Here is a 14,603-nt window from a genome sequence, read left to right as displayed (position 1 = left end):
AAGCTTAAAAAGTGACCCCAGAGAACTGTCTAACAAGACCTGGAGGTGCAAACATGAGAGTTATAGGTGCTGATAAAGCTTTTTGCTGAGCTGGGGAATAATATGCTTCATTGCTTGAGAGTAGTTGTGGTTTGCACTCTGCACAGTGTGCTGAGAGTTGGGCTCCTCTCTGCTGCTGACTGAAGTGCATCAGACCCTGGGGTATTTCAGCCAGCAGCACAGAGCAAGCCATGCACAGTATCTGTGGTGTGCATCAGGATTTCAGTAAATATATTTCTATGTTTCTGCTCACTGTAGACCACCTTTTATGCATGTTGTTACTTGAGGGTACTAAAAAGTAGGTGGCATTTAGATGTTGATATTCTTGGTTGGTTTAAAACCATCCATTTCTAAGTTATCATGGTACTAGTTAGGAGACAAAAAAAATTATAAGAGAATAAAAAAAAGAGAAGTTTTTGGCTTCTGGACAGATACAGACAATGGAAAGAGAGCAGCTTGCCCAGCTTGCTGCCTTCTGATGCTTTACAGGATGATTCACGCTCTGCAGGGCTTGAAGGCTTATGTGCCCATGTGTGGTTATGCATGGAAACCTCAGGATAGTTTCTGCCATCAGTGGGATCACTTGTACAATAATGTACTTTGTTCAGGATACATCATTTGTGACCATTTGTGACCATTACAACAAAAGGATATGGGCAGAACAGTTTGATTACTAAAGGTAAATAAGGGGCTATGAATGAAGAGAGGTTGAGACTGAAGAGAAAGATTTCTGAACTGTGGCAAGATCAGTCTCCTAGTTCATGTAAATTAGTGAGAGAAGAAAAGAACATGAACTGAAAAGACTTCACTAATTGGCTACTTGTTACTACAAAACACCAGTGCTGGGAACATAATGTAGATCAGCTTCAATATGCTATATCAAATACTGTTATCTCCTCCCAAAGCAAATTCCCCTTGGCCTTGGAGATTTTATCAGAGGGTGCAATGTTCTTGCTTATAATTTTCTCATATCAAAGGCCTTGTTTTTGTTTCCTTGATTTGTACATAGATTGAACCTGTAGCAATGTCTGCATATAACTAAATATGTATGTCATCCACAGAAGAGAAAAGGAATAGGAATAAATTGTATATTTAATGGACTAGAAGGAGCATGAAAAGCAGCAAATGTTCCCTGTTATTACCCTATTTGTACTTGAATTACAAATGCCTCTGTAGTTAATGAAAAGATTTAGTGGTCACTTTTGTGTGATGAAAAAATTGCTTCATTTTGAAGTATCATACTCTGGGTGCAGGGCTTGATGGATATAACTACATGGAAGGTGCTGTGCTCCTTGAGTTCCTGAGTTGAGGCTCTGGGCCCCAAGGACAGCCAAACTTCTCGTTGCTGTGTGGGCAATCACTGGCCATGGACAGCTGGAAACAGTAAATATGGCTGGGCACCAAAACTCCTTCACCTTTTCTAGAATGGGAGGGCTCTCTGTGTATCCAGAGAGATACAGGTCTTTTTTTCCTCCTTGGAAATGCATGGCCAAGAGAACGATGTCACAACCACTTTTTTTTCCACACAGCAAGTAAAGGGTTGGAGTAACTAATTCAGGAGACTCCCTTTGGCCTGAGATATGTCAAAACCAGACTTGCCTGGCACTCATTTGTAAGATAGGAATCCTCACATTTTATCTAGAAAATTCTACTGATCTATTTTCTACTACCAGCAATAAAGGAAAATGAAAAATAACTGTGCATGATGAAGGTTCTTCCCTGTTAAAAGAATGCTGATTTACTCAAATAATTGATTATACTGGTGCAATGAATGCATTGAAAACTGTGTTTTCAATTCAAATCAAGTTAAACTTCCTGGAAAGCTTGAAATATGTCTGATTTTGCTGCTGTAAGGAATGTAAATCATTCATTATTGTTTTTATGATGGAGTACTGGGTAACATGCTTATCTCCTTCCCATAAAATCTTTCCTTCCAAAGATCAAAAGGTTTGAAAATATCCACTTTGTCCTATTGCACAAATAGGACCTACTTATAAACTAGGTCATAATGTTAAGGTGGTTTCTTTAACCTTTTAAATTTCAAAATTTATGGGTAAAGGTACAGACATGCCAATTAAGAATAGAGCTAAAATAGTTTGATAACCAGAGAGAGCTTACTGTGTACGTACCTGCCTGACTATATGTACAGGCAAATTGATTTATTTTATGCACTTATTCCTACTATTGAATTTAAAAAAAAAAGCTGTGGAATATTGTCTTAGCAAAAGATCCCAATTTATCACTTCTAGAATATAAACATTTCACCTGCAAATGACAGGCAGCTGTCTTTGCACTCTCTGACCCAACAGGCCCAGCCTAAACAGAGGCCAACCAAAGCAGAGTGAGGGCAAACAACTGGCACATTTGTCTTGAAGATAAACTCCTGAACTGTATTAAAAAACTAAGGATCAGAACTGCTTAGGATCAAAATTAAAGCAATTTCCTCAAGGAAATTCCTTATGAGTAGAATAATGTGGTAGAGAAGGAGACATGGTAATTTACTTGAAATGTTTTTCCTTTTTTTTTTTTTTTTTGGAGGGGGGAGGGCATAGGGTTACAGAGTCTTGATATTTTGGGTTTGCTGTAGTGAATTACACTGACAAAAATAATTTGGCATGGCCTCACAATCTGAGCTACATTTACAGATGAAGAGACTGACTGAAAGATTCCCTGAGGTGCTGAAGCTTCCTTCTCTCTCACATCTGTTTCACTGGGCATGAGAAGGCACAGCCCACGTGGGGATCTCTGCAAAAGGGGTCAGGTGCTGGTGTGTTGTACCCAGCCCGTTCAGATCTGGATCTGCCCCTCAGAGTTCTGCACTCAGAGCAGTTTATAAGCCACATGGCAAAAATTCATACAGGACAGTGCTTGTTAGCTGAGGTCAACTCTTCCAAGGTCAGGAGTGAATGTGGAAAAGGTCATTAGAATAAGTGGGTGTCCTGAGAGCCTAGACTGTCAGGATGTTAATGTGCAATTTCAGTGACACAACAAATTACAGTTTTATATCTCACTTCCATAGGTACTGTGCAGAAATGCAGACAATGTTTGAGTTCTTCTAGAGAACTGAAAACATTCCACATGCATGACAAAAAAAGTCATTTTATGCAAATCTAGGTGTCTGAAGATAAGTTTTAAATCTATACTTACATAAATCTATGATAGTAGATTGATTTTACAGTGTTTCTGGATAGCTGTGCTATTCTGGCAGTAGAAGCACTTTAAAATATCTGTCCATTTGTATCTTCCTGGGTTTGTATGGATTTAGATTATTAAAAAAATATTTTGAAAACTCTCTGAGGGCCATTACAGAAATGCTTTTTTATACTATCAAAGCTTTTCCCCAACAGTCTAATTAGAAATATTGAGCTTCAGTGAATATAAAGCTCCCTAGATCTACAGAAGAGGTAAAACCTCACAGAGATTTATTTATTGCTTTCCTTGATGCATTTCATCCAGGTAAGAAAACATTGAAAAGAAGTGTTGAGCCAGTATAAGTGTGACAAGGCCTGAGATTGGTCTACAGTACAAATGAGAGATCAGAGAAAAAATTTCAATAATGTTTAATATTAATGCTAATGTTAAGCATAAAAGGGGTGGTCTGTTACGACAGTAGCTTTGTTTCCACAGTGTCTTGGTTTGAAAAGACAAGTGTCTGCTAAGGAAGGCAGCAGCCTCCCCTGAACTGGAAACTGTAAACACCCTCCCTCCAAATTCTTATAAATTTGAAATTAAGAGGGGCTCTCAGGCAAAGATATGGGAGCAGGAATAACAGTTCTTTATTAGGGAAGAAAAAAAATTAGAGAAAATATTAATAAACAATGCAGTAATACAAAACAACACAGACAGAGTCAGAATATGACCTGACACCCTGTGGGTCAGGGTGTTGGTAGCAGTCCAATTGGAATGGTGGCTGCAGCCCTCCAGGAGTGTCAGGTGTGGTTCTGTTGGAGCAGTGATCCTGTAGAAGGGTGTAGTCTTCTGTTGAAGATTGCAATGCAATGCAAGTTGTTTTCAATTATCATCTGTATGGCAGATTACCTTTGTCAAGTGGGCAGTTTGCTTTATCTCTCTGAGTGACCACATTCACACCTCCCTTGGAGGGGACTTTGCTGATAACAGACTGTTGAATGTCACTGCATGACTGATAAGAACTATAACATCCCATTGTGAGATGCTCTGCCCAGAGGGAGGAGCCAAGCATTGCTACCCAGATATAATCCAGAGGTTTTGAGACACCAGCACGGCTTTCTCCACGGGATTCCCTGGAGGAAGAGCTGCTGTCTCTTCTTCCACTGGATCTTCAGAGGAAGAATACATCCTTCTCTACAGATCCCCCTCGCTCCAACAGAACAACACGTGATACTTCAGGAGGGCTGCAGCCACATTTCCAATTGGACTGCCACCAACACCCCACAGGGTATCAGGTTGGGTTCTGACTCTGTCAGTGTTGTTCTAGTGTACTGCATCGTTTATTTTATCCTTTATTTTTTTTCTTTTCCCTATTAAAGAACTGTTATTTTCTGCTCCCATATTTTTGCCTGAGAGCCCCTTAATTTAAAATTTATAGCAATTCAGAGGGGTGGGGAAAGTTTACATACTCCATTTCAGGGGAGGCTCCTGCCTTCTTTAGCAGACTCCTGTCTTTCCAAACCAAGACATCTTCCTGTGAAGATCCAGTGGAAAAGGCAGCTCTTCCTTGGGGAATCTGGTGGAAAGGCTGTTCCCAAAATCTCAGATTATATCCAGTTAGGAATGCTTGGTTCCTCTCTCTGGGCAGAGGTTCTCCCAATGGGATGATGTAATTTTATCAGTCATGCAGTGAGATCAATGGCCCATTAAGAGAAGATATCTCCCCAGAGGGAGGATTGATTTGTGGAAGAGATAAAGAAAACTGCCCAATTAACAGAAGAAAACTGCCACAGCTCTAAGAGATGGTAAATAGAATACATATTGCCATGCAATCTAGGACACACAGGGAGAACATTTACAGCAAAGATATCTGATGAGACTTGCATTAAACTGCCAGTGTTGTCCAGTTTTTGTGCTGGTCCAGTTTTAGATGCTGTTGGCCCCAGCATGGCATATGACTGGGTACAATATCACTTGTTAAACTGCTGTATGAATTAGCTACAAATATGTAGGTAGGGACAGAATGACACTTGTACTTTTTTCATGCCTATGTCTAAGAAGACTTTGGAAGAAGTCTCTGATATTAGCCCCAGTCACATGTTGCATCATAGTGAATATTTAGGAAAATGACATTAACAGAAGTATTGTTTCTGGCTGGCAGAGTTGGAGGCTTCTGAGAAAAACACATGGTACTGAATGAGGAAGTAAAAATTCAGTGAGAATTAAAATATATTTCTAATATATTTCTCTTATTATTGCAATGTGTGGATGCACAATGATGCCTTTTAAAGCAAATTCTGTCTATCCTATTGGGATCAATTCAAACAGTCCAGTTATTTTTTTCAAACAGTATTTGTCTTCTGCCCATAAGGAATATTCCAACACCAATCTCAAAGGCATATTCACTGCTCCCACACCTCACACTTGCTGGATGAATTCCTGCTTGCCCCAGGTATTTTCATCCACTGTCCCTCCCGAGACAAACTTCTTGGGTATGGTACCGAGTGCTAAAACAGACCAGGCCTAACTTTTAGATCTAATTTTTGTCCTGACAAGTGTTGTCAAGTTTGCCAAAGCAAAACCTGAGAAAGCAGCTGTGCTGTGCTGCTTGGTGGAAAATTATATGTACAAGGGTCTGCAGACAACAAAGTAGGCCTGCTGTGCAAGAGTGAGGTGCGTTTCTGCTTTGGCACCTCACTCTTCCAACCTATTTGGCCTGACAATCTTGATCTATCAAGATGTCTCACCATGTCAGCTAGAAGGAGACTGATGGCTGAAATGGGGTGCACTGTGGGCTGCCAACAGATGAACAGTTTCTCTAAGATTGTTCTGAGCGTTTGACTCACCAGGGCTTTTTCTTCTTACAACAGTCCATCTGCCTGGACTGAGAGTTTTGCAATCAGCTATTTTAACAGTACACAGTTTCACAATGAAGTTTTATTTGGACATAAAAGAGGAAGCAAGTTCAGCGTGTTGCAGTTCAGTCAGTTATAAAACCCCCTTATCTCCTCAGGGACTTTCTTTCTATACTTCTTTGGTATAGAGGATTAGAAGTAAAACAGATGTTATCTTCGAAGTGTAATTAAAAAGGAAATAAAAACAGAACATTGCATTTTGGGGTAGGACAGACTCAGAGGAAGCTTCAAACTAGTTAGAAGACATCAATTATTCTGTACCTGGCCAGCTGCTGTATCTTTGGAGGTAAGAACTAAAATATACTGTACATTCTATAAATGTGTGAACAGTTTCCCTTGCTTATCAAAGTGGCTTGGTTCTGTTTGTGTGGCACCACAGCTGATGGCTGGTAGAATGAGAATGCACATTTTTCTGTTTTGAATGCAAATATGTTTGTAGAGTCTCAGCTTCTGCCCACAGACACTTACTGCTGCCTTAAAAGTGAGGAGAACATTTCTAAGGTGCCATCTTCACAGCCATGACCAACTGAGGTTGCAATGAGACTTCAAAATGGAAACAAAAATTTTCCTCTGATACTTCTAAAGATTTTCGTAAAATCAGACTAAACGGGTTTTTCAGAATATTTTTAAAGTGAGCCTTACTAGCTCTTTTGCTTTTATCATAATTAAGATATTGTTATTGAATTTTCTGTGCATGTTACTGTACTGTCTAAGTAATGTCCTCCAACTGGAGTACTCTATTTGTAGATTATAAATAAAAATAGGCACCAAAATAGATGAATATGGGCATCGTATTAAAAAAAAAAGTTCATAAGAAGAAAGATGAGACTTGTCTGAGAACACGATGATGTTAAAAAATATAAACAAAGAAAAGCATTTTTTCCAATTCTCAGTGAATTTCCTGGTTTTCTGCAAATTCACAGCTTGGCAAGGGTATACATGCACAACATGCCTCCTCCACTCCTTCACTCCCTCTGGGAAACATTCTCCTCCTTTTCTGTCTTTCTTGCTTTACCATTTATTATTTTAATTTCTAGAAAGTGTATTCTCTTCTGTAAGAGTTCATGTCGATTTATTGCCTCTTTACTTCAAATGCTTAGATTCAAAATGTTGCAGTACACGTAGTTCAGTCATAACAGCTAACAACCCATTAAAATTAACACAGATATCCAGAGACATGAAATTATTTCCACACCAGGAAGAAAATGATAAAAGCACAGGGTAGAAATATTATGTAGTCAAGTCTTCCTTATGAATGTGGAGCCTGATTCTTTCCTGCCTCCGATTTCATGCTTTTGTTTACAGCTGTGGGTATGAGATGTAAAATGCTATCCAACCAGATTGATGGGGTTCTAAACCAACTTTGTACAGGCATAGATGATGAAGAAAAGAATGGAAAAATTATGAACCAGGCTTGGTCTGTATGATGTTTCAAGAAACTTGAACTGAGTGGAAAACAAACTTGGGTGGAAAACTTTGAGAGCTCAAGAAGCTATATTTACCAACATACAGTTTTTTATATTTTTATGAAATTATGTCCCTCCTAACTCAACTTAAAGATAAACAGTGCTCAAAAATGCACTAAGAACATATTTGTTTCTAAATTAAAGAAGCTGAATGCTCCTGAAACTCATTGCCATCCATTTAGCATGATCAAAAATTGGTAGGCATTTGTATTACAAGAGCATTCAGCAGTATAGTGCGCTTCTTGGGGAAGACATCTCCCTTCTTGCTTCATTTAGCTTTTCCTTCCAGCAGATTCTCTCATACTCTTGATATACAGGATTATTATTCTTCCAAACCTACTTGTTCCCCTGAAACCAGCCCACCCTCCCCCCTGGGTGAGGTAGTCCAGCTTTTCTGCATCTTCAACTGTTGATGTGTAAATAAAGAAGATGCACAGGGCTTATGTTTTCTCCTGTGGGAAGAACAAAAGATCAGAGTCAAGAGAGATGAGGGGAGGGGACAAGAGTGGTTTGGCTCACAGTGACTCCTTAAAGAGCTTGTTGGTGCATCTCCTGGGCCCCAGATCTTCCAGAGCAGCAGCAGCAGGGAGAGGAAATGACAAATGTAGTGGGCAGCATTCTGATATTTGTGCAAAACCACCCTCTGGATATTCATCTTCTCCTCTGCTGTGGGCAAAGTGAGCCACTCCTACATCAAAGAGCAGCCCCTGCTATTGTAGAATTATAGTCAGAGAGAAGCATAAGTTGAAAAGGACCTTGAAATATCATGTGGTCCAACATTTCATGGGGAAGGAAGCCTAGATGAGATCATGTAGTGTCACTCTTGTGCCGAGAATGACACAGGAACAGGTGGGAAGCAGTATTGTAGAAAGAGCAAAGAAAGCTTTATTCAAGAGAACCGCACAGATTTTATAGAGTGATAGGACAGATTCTATTTGACTGGCTAACTAACAAAAACATCTTCCTCACACACTGTCCTTGAGAAGAACAGACAGACGAAGTAGAAAAACACCACCTGCAGATTGTTTATACTTAACAAGTTATCACATCCTTACAACTCCCTAAAAATTCTCACCAGCTGCTATGAGAAACGCTTGCCGTTTCTCTTTCTCTGTCCCATGGCACCCACAATGTAGAACTTTGTCCAATCCCACCTTGAAAATCCAGTGAAGGGGACTCCCCCATGTCTCTGGTGAGGTTGTTCCAGTCATTGATTGTTCTCACTGTAAAAATTTCCTTCTCTTCCCTCTTATCCCTGGGAGCACTGGGGACATGGCTTAGCAGTGAATGTGGTGGCGCTGGGTTAATAGTTGCACTTCGTGATCTTACAGACCTTTTCCACCCTATGTGATTCTGTGATTCTATTCCAATGCCACTTGTGCTCATTGCCACTTTTCTTTTCCATGTGGCTGTTTGTGAAGAGAGAGCGTCTGTATTCTTTGCAGCTGTAGACACTGGAATACTATGATGAGTTGTCCCCTTCCCCATGTCTTCTTTTCTCCAGGGAGAAGAGTCCTACCTCCTTCAAACTTTCCTCACAAGGCAGCTCTTCCAGCCCTTTGATCATCTTCTTGGCCCTCCATTCGACTGTCTCCAGTCTGTCTACATCTTGTTTGAATTTTTTGGGACCAGATCTGGATGCTCCAGGGAAGCCTGACAAATGCTGAGTGGGAAGATCCTGTCTCTATCTCAGCCAGCTGTGCCCCTGTGGGTGCAGCCCAGGATCTGATTTTCCTCACTGCTGCAGCCCTGCTCTGCTGGCTCAGGGTCCCCTTGTTGTGCTCCATGTCCCTCTCAGCAAGGCTCCCCAGGCACCCAGATCCTGTGCTGGGCTCTTTGGTTGTGTCATCCAGGGCAGGAGCTGCCACTTGCCTTTGTTATCCAGATGCTGTTATTGCTGGCCCACCATCCAGTCTGTGCAGGTCCTTCTGTAAAATGTGTCCATCTCACCACACAATTTGATGTCATTAGCATTACCTCTACCCAAGCCAAATGAGGTCCAGATAACAAAGATCTGTAGGTTTCAGGCATTAAGGAGAGGCTCTGCTTACCCATGTGCAAAGCTCATTATACTGCCTTCTTCACTGTCCTGGTTTCCCCACGTTGGCAGCACTGAGGCTTCCTGGGAGCTGTTCCACACCAGCCCCGGGGAAAGGTGAGATATGGGTCCTGCAATATTTGTAAGCTTGCTCTACAGACTATCCTGCTTGCCAGGACTCTTGCATGTGTGTCTGGCAATCTGAGCAGGATCCCACACCTCACTGAGGGGATTTGTCTGTATCTCCACAAACTGGAAAAATGTCTCATAAAATAGGGAAAAAATCAGACAGATCTATGGGATTTGAGTTCCCTCAAGACAGGGAGACTGTTATTGGGGACCCTATCTAGTAAATCAGCTAGAACTCAATGTATACCCTGTGATGAGAGCCGAGCTCCAGTCCCCAGCAGCACAACTTTAATGCCATTCAGAGCCCAGTTCAGGGATCTGAAAGCCAGACATATGCAGCACAAGCTTGTCTCGTCTATGAGTTTCCATCCCTTCCTTTTGCAATGCAGAAGAATGTCCCTTTCCCCACTGAGCTGTGATCCCAGTGGGCATGATGTTCTTTCCATTCTCTCTAGCAACTTTTCATCTTGCTTAGGTTTTTGAACAGAACACAATTTATCATATCTCTGTGCACACTTCTCAGGCTTTCTGTAAGTGTTTGCTTATCCTGAGCCAAGAACTCCCATTCTGTTTTCCTGCTCTCAGAGTGTAATTTGAGTTCTTGATGCAAACATTGGCACTGTCTACAAGCACCACAACCTAACAAATTTGCAGCCACACATTGGTAATACCCCAGGATTCTCCATGTGACCTTAAACCTTCATCCTGCCTTCAGGCTTTTCTTCTGCTGAAGAACTGAACAAAAACCTCGAGCAAGACATAGGAGTTTTTAAGATCATCTGACAGTAATAAAGACTATGTCAGATAGAAAAGACAGTGTAAATCAGGCAATCTTCTCCCTCTATCTCCACTGGGCTTAGACAGAGTGTAGTCAGTGCCCATTGCCAGGACAGTAGAAAAACTAGGAAAATTCTTTTTGTTCATCTTACACACAAAATGTGTCAGATCAGAATTGTAAAAGGGACTGGTTTTCCTTGTGCAACAAAAAGTTATGCAATTATTTTCAGGCAGATGTAAGTGAAATCTGGATTTAAGGAGCATGAAACCCAAATATTGAAAGACTTCAGATATAATCTCTGTGCCCTTGGAATCCAGGTGTGCATGGAGAAGGGATTAAGAGAAGAGGCACAGGAAAGCAGAATTAATGAAAACTGCAATCCTTATCAGATTTAAAATCCAGAAATTAAAGGTGGCACAGATGCAGGACAGTTGGAGTGATGGGATAATAACTTGTCAGGTATATATTACATTAAGTACTAGGACAAGAAACACCAGAGATACATACACCTCCCTTTTGCATTCATGCTCTCAGCACTCCTATCAAAACTTCTGTCAGATTTCCTTGCAGAGCTGGGAAGAGCCAGATCAGTGTGGCAGCCTTTGCCAGCTTCAGAGGCCAATCTTGTAACTCATTCAGCAGAACACACAACTCTGAGCACAATGAGACCCTAATATTTTTTTAATTTGCCAATTCTTTTGTTTCCATTCCTGTGTCAGTGTGCTCCAACACTCTTAAAATATGCATTGCAGAATGCAGTGCAAAGAAATGAAACTGATGGTTTCATTTCCCTCCTGTAGCACCTTATGGCAGAAACAACTCGCATCTGGGGAACAGGAAAGACCAAAGTGTCACATGCTGCCTGAGCACAACACCCTTGACTATGGTGGTTGAGCAGTGGACAAGCTGTATGTTACATTTCCACTCATTTCTCCAAATCCACCTTAAAAATAACACACAAATGAATGTATAAGCTCCAGATTCAAGCTAGCCACAGTTAGTGGTGACTTTGCAATAAGGGCATCTGGGCCATAGATGGAGGAGGGAAGGGAGGGAAAGGAATCCTTTGCAAAAGGGGAACAGAAGCACAAGACAGAGTTGATAACCTGAGAAGCTCTAACATTTGGCTAAGATTTCTATGGGGGGCACCTTAATTACAGCTAAAAGCCAAAGCAAAACAACAGCAGCATACTACAAGAACTGCCAAGCCCCGAACATGATTCCCCCCCGCCTTCTGTGTAAATAGGTCACTTTTAATTAAATGTTACTGCCTGTGGGAATTCTCACACAACTGGCAGCAACAAAGAATCCAGGGTCACCAAAGCAAGTGTTTGGACACATCTAATTCCCATTAATATTTCTGCCTGAAGGAAGGTTATTTTCTCTTCACCTCTCTCTTCTACCTTCTTCATGGTGTGGAAGTGATTCCCTCCCCTCAAGGAAAGTTGTCTCCCACTGTGTCCTCTCTAACATTTATGCAAAGTCTATCTCCATGCTTATTCAGGATTTAGCCAACAATTATTAGTGCAGCATTTTGCATTAGCAACAGTGACACATCAAAACTTTACTAAGAAATGAGACTACCTTCACTCTTGGAAAAGACTATTTGTAGTATATAAAGAAAAAATATTTTAATAATTTTAATTTTAATTTATTTTTAATTTAAATCTACTTTCTCTTTGCTGGACCAAACAATTTCTTTGGAACATCTTTCCCATTTATTGCATCCTTGACATCTGTTAAAAAAAAAGACAGAGGTGGATTTAAAACAATTTTTTTGGTAGCGCAGCTGCCAAAGCTTGGGAAGAACATTTACTGATGTGCAGCATGTGTGTCCTTGCTGGCAAATCCTGTCTTTAATTGCTAACATTTCTATGCAGCTTTTGGGTCTGAGCTGCCTGCTCAGAGAGTGGAGAGAGTTAGTGACTGCTGGAACCCAACTGTGCCTTTGCATGCAATGAAAACTGATTCATTGCTGTGGTATGGCTAATCCCACAGTGAAAGAGCGAGCTGGAGTACTTCTGAAATGTGCACTTTCCTGTGCATTGCACTGAAATCTGTCTTCTCAAAAGTACCCTGCAGATATCTATGTCTAGGATCTAGTTTAAGATCCTTTTATAGCAACTGGAGAGTGATAAGCAAATCTAGGACACAATTCATTTCATTTTGATTTAGGTGTCTAAACCAGGCCAGATGAATCATGCCTCCAAAACGTTTTGCTTTTTCCACTGACATTTTCACGTATAAAAGGTAGAGACAATTAATTCCATCCTGATTGCAATGCAGAAGTGCAAAGTGCAAATTTAATGGTCTGAGATATTTAATGAAAAAGGAACCACACCTACAGTTGTTGATTAGTCTGGAACAGAAGGGGTGATACTCTCAGTATGAATCTCAAATTACCAAAGTTCAGAGGCAGCTGGCAAACCACACATAAAAAAAAGTTGCTTCAAATCATATGAGATAAAGGGGGAAACCCCTGACTTAAAAGCATATAAGAAAAAGGGGGAAACCCCTGGTTTCTTAATGAACTCCAGGGCAAAATTAGATTTTAGTGTAAGCTATTACAGCAGCTATTCCACAACAAAAGACTTCTTGTCCCTCTCTCTTGCCACTGAATGCATTGGATGTGCAATAAATGGTGTTATACAAGATATGCTTTGGTGAGATCCAGCACAACAGGGACACTGGCTGCTCACTTCACTCACTGACTCAAGTGCCCAGTAAGGCCGAGACAGGACAGGGGACAGACATTCCTGTTCATGTCCACATTGGAGTCATCTCTTTGCAGCTAGTAACAGACTGCTGAGAGCAATCACAGCTCAGAGAGTTTAAAATGAACTTTTTGTGATTAACTTCTTCTTATCATTTTTGTGTCTGCTGGTGGCCCCTTTCCCTTGGAGAAGGATGCTGTCAGAAGGTTACCTTCACAGAATCACCTATCTTTGGGAAGACCTGAACCCTGCGCTCTACGAGAGTTTGCCTGATGAAGGGGTGTATGAAATGAGCTCCATTAGTTATTCTTCCACAGGTGAAGCACAAGGAAAAAGCCTCCTTCAGAGATGCAGATCTGCTGGAAAGCACATTTCCTCAGTCTGCTCTAGAGGCAGCAAGCACAGCAGAAGGCAGAAGGACAATCTCCCACAACCTGTGCGGCACCCAACACCCACAGGGCAGCCACCTCCAGCTACGCACGCCTGTGAGGAGCTGACCAAAAAAGTCACCTACCTGGTTCCACCTTCCTGCAAGAGCATTTGCAAGAACTACAACGATTTGCATATAGCTGGGGACTACGTGGTGCCAATTAGCTCGGTCACCACAGATTTTGCTTGTGACAGTGGCATAGGCCCCTTCTTGGAGTCCTCAGAGATCCCCCCGGCCATGGAGTCCGTGAAGGCTCCCCCCACGAGTGACACCACGCGCAGGCCGGGCCAGGGCCACTCCTCGTGCTGGCGCCTGGCCAGCCTGGGGCCCCACCTGCAGCCCCTCTCTGACTCTGCCCTCAACGACTACCTGGAGCAGAAGTTGCTGGAACTGTACAAGCAGTACATCATGGACAGCACAGCCAACAGGGCATCCCCCACCCAGATCCTGGCCTCGGAGCTCATCATGACCAACGTGGACCAAATCAGCATGCAGATATCACGGGAGAGGAACATGGAGACTGTCAAGGCCAAGGACATCGTCATTAGCCGCTTCCTACAAATAGCCAGTGGGAAGGTTTCCTCAGAAATGAGCACGCCTACTCTGCATATTTCCCAATACAGTCACATTAATGCTTAGTGTATGAATGTTAGAAAGTTGTTTTGTTCTTCAAAGTCAGTTTTTGGTTTAAGATACTTTCTGCTTAATAAAAATTCCTTTACCATCTACCACTTAAATAAAACCTTTCAGTACATATTAAATAAGTAAAACTACCTGTACTCCTGTGCAGTGCAGCTCCTACTGTGGACCAGTAAGATATTTTTTTCTTTTAAAAAAGTTTCACAGAAAAAATGACTAAGAGCATATGAAACTCTTCCATGTGCTCAGGTGTTCACTTTCTGCCCCACATATTTGAAGAATCATTTAAAATTTCCTCTCTCTGGCAGCTGCCATCCTACCTCTGT

General features: G+C 41.5%; 1 protein-coding gene across 1 annotated transcript; it reads left to right on the top strand.

The window, feature by feature from the left end:
• Positions 1-6,209: 6,209 nt before the first annotated feature.
• Positions 6,210-14,309, top strand: TASL (TLR adaptor interacting with endolysosomal SLC15A4). The gene is made up of 2 exons (XM_058800425.1): positions 6,210-6,369; positions 13,401-14,309. The coding sequence occupies exon 2, from the start codon at positions 13,402-13,404 to the stop codon at positions 14,275-14,277; it is 876 nt and encodes a 291-aa protein (XP_058656408.1). The 5' UTR covers positions 6,210-6,369; position 13,401; the 3' UTR covers positions 14,278-14,309.
• The last annotated feature ends 294 nt before the right edge of the window (positions 14,310-14,603 follow it).

Source organism: Ammospiza caudacuta, chromosome 2 (genome assembly GCF_027887145.1).
Source record: "Ammospiza caudacuta isolate bAmmCau1 chromosome 2, bAmmCau1.pri, whole genome shotgun sequence".
NCBI lineage: Eukaryota > Metazoa > Chordata > Aves > Passeriformes > Passerellidae > Ammospiza > Ammospiza caudacuta.
Note: the sequence above shows the minus strand (reverse complement) of the source record. Positions and strands in the feature narration are given on the sequence as shown.